The following is a 14,464-nucleotide window of genomic DNA, read 5'->3' as shown; positions in this document are numbered from 1 at the left end:
ACCTGTTCCGTTGCTGCACTCATCTTGACTCTTTCATCCACCGGAATCCATCGTAGAAAAATCAAGGGAAGGTCGATAACTCATTTAAAAGAAGGTTAAGGCAGGATGCGCAGCACCAGCAATTCCGCGGAACAACGAAGGTGGTGCTCCAATCCAACCAATGATGTTGTTGTCGCTGTGAACTACACATTGCAACGTGTAGTTGATCACAATACCATTGCCGGACAGGTAGGACACTCGGATATAATAACCCCCTTCCCATTCATTTGCCCACCCCCCGATAATCAATTCTGAAATACATTTTCAGGGTTCTCCAACTTATGATTTATTCGGGAAGATTCCTTTTTTCCTGAATTTGCCTACATGTTCATTTCAATTTCCTTGACCCCACTTCTGAAATGGCTCCTTTTTCGAGAGAAGGGGTGGCCTCTTTTTTGTAGTTTGTCTCCAAGTTGTAGCTGAAAATCAAACCCTCTTCCAAAACTGGAATCGGAGGTTCCTGTGGTGGGGATCCACTCCCCCCAAATTTTAAATTTTGAAACGTACACAACTTATTTACAATCATTTTACAATTACATATTCAATAGTTAGAAAGAAAAAAATCTCGATGGATTGAAAAGCCACTATTTTTCCTTTTTCAAAATGACTAAGAATCACTTTTTTCTCTCTCGTCGGGTAACGCTACAGTTTGACGCGAACTACATGATAACGTCTTGTAAAAGTTTTACGCAGAAAAGAGGCGTTTCAAGTTCCAAACCTAGACGGACAGCAATACAAAAGCACACACCCTGGATAAGGATGTCCGACTGTTGGTGGGGGAGGTGCCGCAGTTTCCCGCGTCGTCGCTGTTGATTGATTGAAAGGACAGGTGCAACTTGATTTTCCACTGGAATCAGACATTTCCTGGAATGTTTATTTCGTATGGAATTTTTCTGGAAAAAATGCGGAAAGATACGAGGAAGTGTCGTCACAATGAATACATCCCCAGGAAATGTCCAAAATACAGATATTCTTAGAACGTTTATAATTGATAGCTCGTTTCCATACACTTGACTGTTTACAAAATTCTTTTTGCTATGTGGTCGCTGACATGCTGAACATTATCCTAAGATGATGCATTGACATAAATTTCTGAGTCAGGGTGTTCAAAATTCAAATTTTAATAGCATGGTTGCAAGTAACGATTTGAAAAAGAAAAACCTAACTTTTTAAATAGGATATTTCCAACTTGGGCATGAACAATTCAAAAATAGATTATTCATAAAGTTTTTTAGTAAACAAAACAAAAATACTCTTTTGTGAAATTTCACATAGGAAAACTCAAAACAAAATAATCTTTAAAAATTTTAATCTTGAAAATCAAACAAAACTCTTTTCAATTTTGTAAACCTGACAATGTTCAACAGAAACTCTAATTCAACAAATCAAATTGTATGGTGTAAGTTTTAAGGATGCAAGAGCAGAGCCACAACCAAAATTTTGGGTGATCAAAACTGTACTGTGGGGCCTAAAATGTTGAAATTTTTTCTATGTAATTTTTTTATGGTCTTTCTGAGGGTTGAAGCTACATTTTGGTGCTTCTACTCGGTTTTGGAATGGAAACAGATTATTTTTAAATTACCTTTAACCCATTATTCCCCTCCAAAAAGTGGGGCTCATTTTGGGTGGCCATGGCCCCGTCTTGTCCAGACAGAATAGTGACACTTGCCAGACAACAGAGGGCTCCTTACTGAATACACCTACTGGCTTGCCAAAAGCTTCATCAAGATGAACACACAATCGGAATGGACCAAATAGCTTAACGTGATTAAGAAGATTAATTTCAAAGGCTGTTCTCTAATCTCATTGTCCATCTTATTTATGTCAGCAGTCCAGAAAGAGTGACTTTTTGATCAAATCAGAATCTCCCTTAGCAATTTATATCACGCCAGCATTTTGATATTTCTTCCAACAACTTTGTTTATCCCTGCTGCGGTTTTCAGCTGAAAATCCAGATAATCCACTGGACGAACCCCACAACAGTGGACCACAGCCCCTCCCGGGCTTTAATGACCCGGCGTATGTCAGGGTCAGAGTTCATGAAGAGGTCAACGATGTTGACCTTGAGGTCAGCCGGCCAGTGCTTGGGTTTTCCCTCGTCCAGGTTCAGCATGCACACTTCTCGAATCTGAGGAGAGACCAGATGAGAACACTGGCATTATGGGAGACATAATTACTAATTGGTTCTAGTCAATGAGTTTCTTTTGCCAAACTTAGTAAGAACGCACATGATGTATAGGTTGAATCTTTAGAACAATTAACCCCATGAAGGAGTAACCAAGCCATTTCCTAGTACTGACCGCCAAAACACAGCCAAGAGATGATTAGTTGGCATTTTTGGAGTTGCAATTTAGTCTCCACAAGTCAGTCACAAGTCATTCGGTCCTACTCCAACTCACAAAGTATTTTAAAAAGCTATGAGACAGGCATTCCTTTGTGACTGCCCATCTCTTTAGTTCTGACCTGATTTGTGAACTGACTTACTAATTCACTTGTGGACTGACTTAAAACATTTAAACAGTTTTAAGATCCTAGCTTAAATCTGACATTTAGCTGTACCCTCAGTTATCTTACTTTTCTTTACTCTCTCCTCTATCTTGTATTTATAGCTGCATGTGGATATCATTGTGACAAATAAGGAACCAGACCATGAGCAACCGTTTGCTTTCTGCCTGGTATCCGTCATTTCATTACCCTTATAACTGTGCCTCATTATATTCTTATTGTGATGTGTGGAAATAAACCAACCAACTTGTGATTGACTCCTGGATGGCTTGTTTCCAACTCTAGTGGGCAAAATTACAATCAGTGAGGGCAGCAGACTGTTAATATAGAGACAGTCACAGCACACAACTAGCATGTTATAAAAGCCATGTCCAAATCACTTGGCTATGGCTGAAATTAACCCAGTCCGCCTAAGATAGCCACTGGCTAGTGGCTGCAGCCATCTCCCACAGACTTGTGTGCCTTTGCGAGCCATAAGCAAGTAATTTGGGCATGGCTGAACAATGGACATACAAATGTTGTCAGACTGAACACTGTATCATATCTGTCTGCAGAGAGAAGGGCGACTTTCTTGGCTGACTGAAGCGGCACCTCAACCTATAAACAAACAAATGAATTAACCAACAAACAAACAATCAGAAACCAAATGGCATGCATCCAGCATTCACTGTTTAATATTCAAAACCAATTTAGTAATATTTCAGTGTTTGATCAGTGATTTATGCAAGCAAATGTCTCCAAAAAATTTTTTCAATTATACGGTGATTGAGACATAAGACTTATTTGTTCTGCTCCCAATACAAAATGAAATAGCTGCAATTTTCTACAATCATCTAAAGTTAATTATTCAAATTCTGACAATCTCTATTAATTTGAGAGATTAGGAATCGAACCTCAAAGAACAATCAACAGACTTCCTGAAATCTAATACAGTCACTAGCACAAAGTAGATGACCGAGTGAATGACCTCTGACCTCTTTGGAGTAGGCCTCCATGTTTTCTTGCCGCCTCTGCCCACACACCGCATGGATCAAACGCTGCAGCTGCATCAGGCAATCATCGTAGGCGGGCAAGGATGAGAAATCATCCTGAAAGAATGCCAAACCAAACAACAAATGCATTCCAAAATAAAACAGAATTTGTGATTAAAGTAAAACAGGTGACTTCAAAACACTACCCCCTCCATTTTCGAGAAGCGTGATAAATATAAATAGGCCAAACTATAAAATCAGCGAACGTTTGTCAACTTGCCTAGTGTGACAATGTGTTTTGCGCATAGGTTACAAGGCAACATTGAGGTTTAGCAGCAGTTATTAGCCAAACTAGGCCATAATGTGCTCCGATACATGTTTTTGTTTAGTTTGTGGATCAAGTTCTTGAATTCATGTGCCTTTCTGGTGCCACTTTTTGACTATTTAATTTTCATTTGTCCTATTTTCTTTCTCTGAGGAAATGTCTTGAGAGTTATTTTCAAGAAGTCTTGCTTCTGTTTTAGGACATTCCAAGACTCCAAGAGTTTGCAACGCGTAGGCCAATGACAACGTGCAAAATTTGTGATTGGCCAAGACGTTACAAACTCTTGGGGGCAAACTATTGTGAAACGCCCGTATTCGTCGGAGAATTGTAGCTATCATTAAATTAAATGACCATTTTTAAGATCTCTGTGTTTAAATTTTACTCACCAGCAATTCCTTGAAGAGTGATTTTGCCCTGGTGGCTTCCTGAGTTAGCCTGCATAGAATAAGATATAAGGGCCTACAGCATGAGTCTTTAAACCAACCAAGTTTCACTTGAATTGCATATTTCCATTAGAGCAATGCATCTGAGCTGTGGCAGGGATGTGTCCAGTGGGGAAATGCTTTTTATTTTCCTTGTTCGGAATGAAATGGACAGGTCTTGAGGCTTGCTACCTGTGGTCTAGATCGGTGTCATTCACAGGAAGTGGTAGCTGTGTGCTGTCCGTGTTGTCTCGCATCGTCTGAGCGAGCCCATTCACCTATTTGAGATTCAAGAAAACAGGTACAAAACTGTATAAAAAATTTGACATAATGGCTTTTAATTGAGGATTATATCACATTAGGGATGGGGAAATAAGTGCCAGATCTTGGACGTTTTGTCACAGAATGATATACATATATAATATCTTCAAAAAACTTGAAATTGTGTAAAAAATTTAGAAATAGCGTACTTCTCTCACAAACCTCTTTTTCACATCTGACTTTCAACAGCAGGCTGTTCCTTTTTTCATGCTCCTTCTCTGCTTCAACTATCCCTGTCTACAAAAAACCCAAAATCTTTAATTCCCAATTCTTCCTTCTTTGCCCATTTCCGAAGCGCGTTCTTACTTTCCTTCAACATTATTTATTTACAGACTTGTGAATGCCCTTATTGACTTCATTGTCAGGGTCAGAGTTCATGGTCATGGTCAGGGGTCATGACTTGTGACCAGGTCAGGGAGGTTCGCATCCAGCTGCTTGCCATAGGTTGTGTCCTTGGGCAAGCCACTTTACCCCTGCTTACATCTCTCCACCCCGGAGTATAAATGGGTACTGTCATTTGCTGGTAGTAACCTGCGATGGACTGGTATTACATCGAGTGCAAAATGGAAATATTTTCCCAGTTGCTTCATGCCAAGGACACTGTCGATAAATGCTGACCTGATGAGCCATATTGGCTTAGAACAAGCTTGCTTGTTTATTCTCTGATCGCTAATAAAAATTTTCTTGAATGCTCCATCCTTTTTCTGCTACACAAAAAAAAAGTCACAAGGGTAAATAGTCATCACCTTTAGCAGAGCCTGATGGGCTTTGTACGAAGCCTCCTCCGCGGCCACGACCGCTTCTTGAACAAAGAGACTCAGCGCCTTCTGCGTGGCGTCCTCTCTGCATCGGGTCATGGTCTTGGGGCTGCGCGGCTCCTGGTGAGGGTTCTGCATCAGGCTATTAAACTCCTCTGCAAGAAGTAAATTCAGAATGACAGACTGTGTCAATAGTCTCTGCTAGTTCAAGGTCCTGACCAGAAGGCAGAAGTGAGGAGTTGGAGGGTAAGGGGTCCCATCCCTTCTGCCCGGCAAAATTTTGCGCCATTTTCAGACGTCATTTTTCGAAAAGTAAAAAAAGGAACATTTGAGGGAAATCCCATTTAATGCACAAGAGCAGCAGATATACATTTTCTGATTGAAAATACTTCAACTTTTTCAAAATGTATCATGATTTAATATTATAGTTCAACTTTTTCAAAAAGTATAATGGTTTAACATGCAGGCACTTAATCCAGCATCCTACACTGTAACTTCGATGCCCCTGTTCTTTGAATCATGTTTAAAAATGGAACACAAATGCTGCATTCTGGACTTCTGGTCAGCTGAATTTTGATTACCGAGTGCTCTCTGAGTCGATTGGTCCAACACATTCTCAAGGAGCTGGGTGTTCTTTAGCAGGAATGAGTCCCGGATGTTGTCCAAAGATGTCTGCAGGTCAGGTACAGCAAATTTCTCAGTCTTGGAAAACAACTGTGAACAGTCTGTTCAATCCTGATCATGGAAAAACTTCATGCGGCTTTTCAGCCTGCTAGGCCACTGAGGTGACCTTAGTTTCTCAGATATAAATCCTTTCAAATGTCATCCGCTCTACTGAAATGTAGCAAGGTTTTTGTTGCTTTGTGTCACCTCCGTTTCCAAAGCTTTTTCTTTTCTGCAATGAAAAAAATTCTAAAAAAAACTTTCTAAAAGTCTCTGTATTTGTCTCAAAACAGGGAATCCATTCATCTCAATTAAATAATTGACTTAAAAGTTCTATGAAATGAGTTTCCTTCAGAGCAAATTGAACCTGGATTTAGTGTATTCAAAGCTTTCATGCAAGGTTTGCACACTTTCCTATACCACATTTTAGGCTCGGTGTCTAAGCCTTCTAACAAATTAACCAGAACTGATGCTGTTCTGACCTTTAACTGGTCCAGGAATTTCTGGAAGGGCATGCTTCGCTGCAGCCGGTCCAGGGTCCTAGTGTAGCTACCGATGCAATCTTCCTTGATCTTGGCGTAGCTGGTCTTGAGCTCAGATGTCCGCACGGGTAACGGAAGCTCACTCAGTCTGCTCTCTCCATCTAACTGCAGGTGAATGAATTATGCCTTTATCTTCTGAAAAGGCAAAATCTAACCCAACAAATCTCTGCAAAATCTTCTTTTATTAGCCTCAACTATCTGATTTTCCAATAAGAAAGAAAAAATTTAGTTTCTTTCAAGGATCACCGAGATGTCTTTCTGGTATTGATCATTTTCTATTCCTCTTACAGAAGGCGGCCTAGGTTTTCTACTTCTTCAGGGAAAATAAGCACATCCCACCATCCAGCACCCAGTGTGTCCCAGCAAACATGGGTTACTTGCACAGAAAAGTCACCAAGAACTGTTTGCCTTTCGACGGGACTGTCCTCCACTCACCTCTGTCCTGTGCTGGACCTCGCTGCATCTTAGCTTGATCTTCTTCTCGTTCATGTCCATCGTGCGGTGGTACTTCTCCCTGATCTGGCCCCTCAGTTCCTGCGTGGCCCCGGTCAGCACGTCATCCAGCCTGCAACAGTGAAGAGGAAAAAACATCAAAGATCTCCATGCCCAAGTAACTGATGAGAATGAACGCTCTCCAAGTCAGACCAGTCTGATCGTTCGCTAACCTCTGGTCAATTCTACCAGGCACAAACTGACTATCAGTCGACTTTATGATTTACTGATCAAAATTGGCCCTTGGCAAAGATCTCACTTCCAAACTGGTTTCTGCGTCCCCCTCAATAAATCTTCAAGAAAGGCCGCAGGGAACCAACCAATCTTTAGCGTTCATTCTCAAATGGTTCTGGCCCCTCTAAAGTCTTGCCCCAAAATTATATGCTACCATGCTCTCTCACTCCACGTTGATAGCTGTTATTAAGTTTCACTGGAGGGGTATCATTTGACTCAATCTTAATTCTTGGAAGAAAAATCTCTCGGGGGGGGGGGTTGCGAAGGGGAGGCAAACTCACCCAAACAGCACTTGCTGGAGAAGCTTATCTGTTTTGCTGGCCGCAGTCTCGTGCCACTGCTGTGAAAGTGAAACATAAGCGTATAATATAAACGACAACCAGTTAAGCTTAACCTCGTGTTATTTAAGCTAAATAGAACCTACTAAACTAGAACCTGCTCCCCCTAGCAATGCATCCATCTTCTGGCCAGAGTGCTCTGAAAGTGATCATCTGAAGAAACTCTGTTACTATTGTAGAGACAACAGGCATACCTGCAGTTCAGCCTCATCGATGGGTCCCATCTCGTACTGCTGGTGCAGCACCACCATTTCCGTGTCGTAAAACTTCAGGCAGTCCTGGACGGCCGACTGCTCCATGCTCTGGATGAAGGCCGACCAGCGACTTGGAATCTTGGGCAAAGAAACAAATATTTTTCAGTGAAGAATGGCACTTTTGAGTACAGACGTCGAGCAGAAAAGTTATGTGTTCAACAGACGTGACCAAAAAAAATTCCTGCTGTATGCCGCCCATAAGCAATTTCCATGAATATCGTGGGTGAAGACACATTGTGTTTGGAGAGTACCTGAGATAATGATCCCTCATTGGCTGCTGTCACCAAAACTTCAATCAGCGATGCTAATTCAGCTCCTGTGATTGGTCGACCTGAATTACAATAATTTTAATCAGTTTAAGTCACCTCACATAATGTGTATATGCAAAACTTGGTCAGATGCCAACATCTGTTAGCTAAAATTTACAAGACAATTAGAAAGCATAGTTTACTATTTAATTAGTAAATTGATTTCGGCAGAATTCATTGACAATCTACTAATCAATTGGTGCTGAAAAGATTTAAGAATTCTCAGAGATAAATAATGCTCTGGCACCTCAGCATACTCAGCAGAACTTGTGCATAATCTGTTGGTTAGTAATTAAAGATTTTTATCATCCTAAAATGCAAATGTGTGACACATAGTGACTACAGGTCAGGTCCTGATTGGCTTAATCTTTGTGGGACTCTTCCATTACAACTGATTGGGCCGTACCATTTTTCTCTTTGGGGATGATTCCTTGTCTCAGGATGTTTATCAGCCGGTTCCTCTCAACTTTATATTCTGCTGTGAGGTCCTCTTCTCTTGCCTGATGGGGAAGTGTTTCAAATGAAAACAATGCATTATACACATCTAATTACAAGGAAATTAGCAGCAATATGAAACGGCATGACCAACTAAAAACAAGCCCACTTATTTTATCGAAATTTTACCGTAATTTTTTCAGCCTTTATCTGTACAGTTATAGAACAGAGGTAGGATAAATTTCCATATATTTGAAAGCTTACAAATGTCATAGGTTTTTACTTGCAACATGTAATTTTAGATCGATTTTAAGGGCCAGAAGTTCAATTTTAAATTACAATAAGTGGGGATTAAACTTGGCACGCCAACTTTGCTTTGCTCGAAACATTCAAGTTTGAAAGGAACCCTAGGGGTGTACTTTTACACAGATATTTTCTTGTCTGCTCATAAAACCTTGTGTCTATGGCTAGGGCTAGGTCTTTGCTAGTTGCAAACACATAAGAACCGGCTGAAAACAAGCATAGCCGTAGTTCTGGAGGCCCGTTGCGGATAGGGCTTTACTCAGTTCCTCACCAGAGACAGATCTTGCAGGATCTCTTTCTTGGTGGCGGGGAAGAACAAGGTGTGGCAGTCCACGTCTTGGAAGATGTCCAGGAGGCTGACACGGTGGTTCTCGCTCTCCCAGGCTGAGGATTTCATCATCTCGGTCAGCCACTCTAACGGCGTGGGCTCATCGTTGCCGGTGACCTGGACAAAATCCTGCACAACCTACGACGGGAGACGTGGTAACACAATGCGTGACTGTCTCTGGTATTCGGCAACCAGAATCAGATGTTACTGCAGTGGAACCGTCTCAAAAGCATGTCACTTGAGCAAGCGAAATGCCTCATTGACCAATAGGTTGTTTACAACTTGCAAAAAAATGCATGAGGGTGTGTCAAGTTGGGAGGTGTATGTACGTGAGCATGAGGCAACCTCGGCAATGGTTTCTGCCCGGATTAGTGATTTATTTTCCTAAGGAGTTGAAAAATGGAGCACGTCGGCGTAGACAGATATGCAAATCGGTCAACAGCACATGTCAACATAGCAAATTTCCACAACGCTGCAAGTTGGCAGACATCTGGTCAGAACGTTAAATAAAGCTACAAGAGTTTACCCAGAGGAGAGGCGGGAAGCTCAGCAGATCGTGGTTGAAATCCTGGGCCCACTTGGCTCTGGAAAGCTGGGACCTCAAGGCAAACAGCTAGAGAGAATGGATGGCAATGCTGTAGTCGTGCATAATTGGTAACACTCATAACTCAATGCTATTAAAGACTCCATTCTAAAAAAGTGCCAAGGTTGGGTTTGTTTGGAATGGATTGGGCTGGGTCAGGTTGGCTTGGGTTGGCTTGGGCTGGTTTGGGCTGGGTCGGGTTAGGTTTGGCAGGGCTGGGCTAGTTTGGGTTGGGTCAGGTTGGGTTGGGCTGGATTTGGCTGGGTCGGGTTGGGTTAGGTTTGGCAGGGCTGGGCTAGTTTGGGTTGGGTTGGGCTGGGTTGGGTTGGGCTGGGGCTGATTCCATAGAGCTGCTTAAGCCCAATATCTGGGGCGAGAAAACCTTGCTTGATAAATCAGGTAACCAGCCAAAATCTGTGTGATGTATATTGATTTGGGATCGTATTTAGCTGTATTTAGCTGATTGTCAGCATGACAATCACATCGAGTTTGAGCTGGTAACCTTTGTTTTTTTTGAGCAAGGTTTTTCACACTCAAGCAAATTTTGTGCTTAAGCAGCTCTATGAAATTGGCCCCTCAGGTTTGGGTTGGGCTGGGCTGGGTCGGGTTGGGCTACGTGTAACAGCCTCAAGCCCTTATAGTCCTGTCGGCATTTAGACCTGAACCCCATCAAGACTAATCGTAGCAAAATTAGGTATGCATCTGGAGATACCATGCCCTGTGCATCTACTAAGTTTTGGTCCAATCAAGCAAAGTATTTTCTCATTACGACCGTCAATAACTCACAATAGATTGTCCAGAAATGAGCACTTTTTTCCGAAAACAGTTGATGCAATGGTGCAATGCACAACATCAAACTTTCCAGACACTGGTTTCCTGACATCAGTTACACGGACGTATATAAAAGAATCTGGACTCGCAATGCCCTATAATCAGCTTAGAGAGATCATTGAATTCACTAGCGGCCATTTTACGGAGCCGAATACAAAGCTTGCCCGGCAGTGCCCGCCTTTGTTCTCCCTGGCATCAATAGAAGGGAGCCAACCCGCGCATTTGTATTCGGCTGGGTAAAATGGCCGCTGGTTGGCTTCTATTTCATACAAAGGCGTTGCAAGTCCAGGTTTTTTTATATACATTCGTGATCAGTCAACAAACCTTTAATAGCAGAATTGAAAAAAAAACAGCCAGTAGTCTGAACTTCTGATTTCTTACAGGTTTTCCGCGTACATCGTGAAACAAGGTTCTAGACCGCATCACTCTCTAATGGTTCACACCTGAGTTCTTCTTGACAGCAACTCCAGATAGTCCAGGTCGGCTTGGTCGATGACCTTGACCGAGTTGTAGATGAGGAAAGAGCTGAGCAGGGCAGCCACGGCAAAAACCTTGGCATCGTATGTCTCAGAAACATTGTTAGCAGCAAAACCTGAGGGAGTAATTATCAAACTGACTTTTAAGACCATGCAAAATGCTTTTATTACAAGTTCTGCACATGAATGGGAAATAATGCTAAGCATAAATCGACCTTCAGTTTTCCATCTAATCTCTAAATTGCCTAAGTTTATACATTACTTTTTTCCATGAACAATCATTTATGTGCATTTGAAACAGTGTTCCTAACTTCTCCAGACTGTAAAAGCTTGCCCCAAATTTCTCCAATCAATTACTCATGTATAACATGAAAGTATATATTCCCTGTGATTTTCAGCCTGGCTGGTAGCTGGATTTACCTTCAGTGTCTAGAAAGATCACGGACACATCTATTCCGGAGGAAAGAGTCATTGTGGTTGGCTGAAACAGAGAGAAAAACACATCTGGAAATGTTAGATAACAGATTGTTGGACAGGTGCCTGTGTATTGACTACCTGTCTGAACTTTTACTCTCTGATACAAAAACTGGATTACAGGGCCCCAAGTGCAACAGAAGGCAGACTTGTATGACTCGTGACTCAGACTCAACCCGGATGACTAGTGACTCAGACTCAAAAGATGTGACTCGGACTTGGACGCGATGTTTCATGACTTGAATACAAGTCTGTCAGAAGTAAAAGGCATTAAAAACAAACTCCCGTGTGACTTAACTCAGATTCCCCCCTCAAAACAAGAGAATATGTCGGTCTCAGAGATGCTATAAAAACAAACAAGTAGTATACAGGTGAAAAATGTGGCATCGCACCCCAAACTGCAGAGGCTATTGAAGGCAAATATAAAAAATGATCAAGCCGAACTTTGATTTTCCTCTCCAGGGAGGGTGTGCGTCCCAGTCCGGCCACCCACCATGCCCCACATCCATATCCCCATGGTCTGCGGCCGGAGGCTGGGCCCCACGGTGAAGCCAAAGTTCCCTTGCTTCCCCATCAGCTGGTTCAGCAGGAAAGACTTGCCGGAGTGGTACTTGCCGACGACAGCCACAACGGCGACGGGATTGCTCAGACGCAGCAATGACTAAAAATCAATTAGAATTTGTATGAGAAAAGTTCAATTTCTTTGGTGTTTTTACCCTGCACGTGAGAAATTTTGACAGGAGATCCTTGTCAGAAAATTGGGGCCATTAACTTAGATTGCGTCTGAGAGTGTTAAAATGTAAGGTTTAGGAAGACAGAGAACACAGCGGTACATGACATAAACTGCATCAAATGAAAAATCTGGTTCTTCAGTTTCTATGAGTTACCTGAACAGGTCATCTCTATGAAAGGTTGAAAGAGTTTAAGTTGGATTTCATGCTTCAAACTATAATCACTTAGCTTTACTCTCACGTGCAAATACTTAAATAAAAAGTCCACCTTAATAATTAAATTGAGACTTGAAACTTGACGAGCAAAATACTGAGGACCTTGTCTTTGAGTGGCAATAATTTTGGACAATGTTGCAAGCTAAGAGTGAGAAAAGTGGGTAATTTTCTTCATTAAGTACTGTGGTACTTTGGGTCTCCAGTTTGAGGGAGGGTGTGCCATCACCTGGATGCTTTCTTCGACAATTTCCATCTTCTTGTGGGAGGGGTCTGGTCGGACCAGCTGCATGGGCCGATCCTGCAGAGGGGGTAAAAGGGGCTGAAGGGATGCAGTCTGGGTAGAGTCATGTGTGCTGCCTGGTGCAGGCCTACAGGTGGCCTGCCGACCTGAAACCGAGACATTCATGAGAAACTGTACACAGATTGCTAAGTTAGAGAAAAGAAACATGTAGGAAGCAGCAATCACCTTGACTGAAAGGATCAAAACAAGATACCATGGAAAATCAGTGTAAGAGTTCCATATATGGGCATCACTAATTTTCCCTGAAAATGTTGTAACAGCCATAAGAAAGTGATGAAATGTCCTAACAAGTGAAACGTCAGAAAATTCCGAAGCATATTCTTAAAAAACACTTAATTTTATTGCAGGCAAGTCCAATAGGTTTGTGCATGGAACTCTTTCCAAAATCAGTGTTTTAAAAGTGAGTGATCATTATTTTGTGATATTCGGGAAAAATCTTAAGTAATGAGTGCATGTATCCTGAGGAATATTGCAGGTGGATATCTGCAGTTAGGAAGGTTGGTTCATTTTATCATAACCACACATTAAATCTTTGGGATCTTCTTTAGCTTATAAAATGGAGTATTAAAATCACCCAAATACAACCATCTCAAAGGTGACCCCAAAATTAAAATGTACATGAAAATTCTTCAACAGTACTTCAGATGTTAACAAGAGAAATTAACATGAAACCCAATGTGAGCAAATGTTCTTATCAAAAAATGGAGTGAATGGTACCTTCTGGTTCTGCACGTCCATCTTCATTCTGACTTAGTTGACAGATCTCGCCACCTTTGCTCTGAGGTTTGGAAGTGTCATTGCCTCTACTTTCAGCGATCAGCATCAAATTCATAATCACAATCCTAACAAGTAGGGTAAGGGCACCAAGCGCAGCCATTTGTCTACACTTAAACTAGCATGAGATCTAAATCTAGGGTCCACTACAGACTAGGTCGTCCGGTCCACGAACATTCCACTAATCAAGAGCAGCCATCCTTGGAAATACACTGAGAAAATTACTGGTAGGCTATCTAACTTTTGTCAACACGTTTGACAAACTCCACAGCCTCTTTTAAGTTATAATTTTGCGTTACTGTCAGCAACAATTAGGCGTCATTTAAAACAGTGAAACTAACTCAGCTGAACAGCAGTCTCTCTGTTCTTCAATGTTTGCACACGTGTGACTGCGTCAAACTTCATGTGCGCCGCGCGAGATCTTATCAATGCCTTTGAACAGCGCCCTCAAGAACAATTCCTTGCATGAAGGACAATCATGTGTTGTTTAATGCTTACATATGGTGTACTATTTACGACAAACATTTCTCTCTCTCTTTAGCCTCCATCCAGGCGACGCAACTACACGACTCGACTTCTTGCCATAACGTTTGCGTCGCGTCGTGCCGTCACCCGTCGCGTCGTACCGTCGTGCGTCGCGTCGTACGTCTAGTCGTGCATCGCGTCGCCTATTACGTCTCCTGAAGCACGACGCGACGCACGACGCGACGCACGACGTGACGCGATTTTTTTACTGCAAGAAGTCGTCCGCCGCTTCAGCAATAAATCGTCTTCAAGCTAGGCCCTTTATTTATTTTCATTGCTAATTCATATTGTTTTCTGTTACATAGAATCCCTGTT

General features: G+C 42.0%; 2 protein-coding genes and 1 long non-coding RNA gene across 5 annotated transcripts in view; 1 reads left to right on the top strand and 2 right to left on the bottom strand.

The window, feature by feature from the left end:
* LOC110975830 (ral guanine nucleotide dissociation stimulator-like 1) overlaps positions 1-163 on the bottom strand; it is a 36,066-nt gene extending 35,903 nt beyond the window's left edge. The window contains exon 1 of the mRNA XM_022228651.2: positions 3-163. Coding sequence (XP_022084343.1) covers positions 3-23 — 21 coding nt within the window. The 5' untranslated portion in view covers positions 24-163. The remainder of the gene's footprint in view (positions 1-2) is intronic.
* On the top strand, positions 89-12,202 carry LOC147797246 (uncharacterized). Of its 2 annotated transcripts, none has more exons than XR_015427167.1 (4): positions 89-228; positions 4,438-4,563; positions 11,036-11,212; positions 12,065-12,202. It is a non-coding gene; the product is annotated as an uncharacterized LOC147797246 (long non-coding RNA). The 2 variants fall into 2 exon arrangements; XR_015427166.1 differs by having other exon boundaries at positions 11,036-11,252; positions 12,065-12,189.
* LOC110975829 (uncharacterized) lies at positions 880-14,288 on the bottom strand. Of its 2 annotated transcripts, XM_022228646.2 has the most exons (21): positions 13,568-14,288; positions 12,776-12,936; positions 12,096-12,263; positions 11,549-11,609; positions 11,096-11,244; positions 9,765-9,851; positions 9,182-9,376; positions 8,579-8,672; positions 8,116-8,195; positions 7,805-7,942; positions 7,554-7,612; positions 6,982-7,111; positions 6,487-6,651; positions 5,923-6,013; positions 5,330-5,496; positions 4,746-4,820; positions 4,455-4,540; positions 4,227-4,275; positions 3,519-3,632; positions 3,058-3,141; positions 880-2,167 (listed from the first exon to the last, which is right to left on the bottom strand). In XM_022228646.2, the coding sequence occupies exons 1-21, from the start codon at positions 13,725-13,727 to the stop codon at positions 1,979-1,981; spliced, it is 2,502 nt and encodes an 833-aa protein (XP_022084338.2). In that variant the 5' UTR covers positions 13,728-14,288; the 3' UTR covers positions 880-1,978. The 2 variants fall into 2 exon arrangements, with proteins under 2 accessions (XP_022084338.2, XP_022084340.2); XM_022228648.2 differs by lacking the exon at positions 12,096-12,263.
* Positions 14,289-14,464: the final 176 nt, after the last annotated feature.

Source organism: Acanthaster planci, linkage group LG11 (assembly GCF_054643075.1).
Source record: "Acanthaster planci isolate LZ-2023a linkage group LG11, COTS_SCS, whole genome shotgun sequence".
NCBI classification, from domain to species: domain Eukaryota; kingdom Metazoa; phylum Echinodermata; class Asteroidea; order Valvatida; family Acanthasteridae; genus Acanthaster; species Acanthaster planci.
The sequence above is the reverse complement of the archived record's forward strand: the minus strand, read 5'-3'. Positions and strand labels throughout refer to the sequence as shown.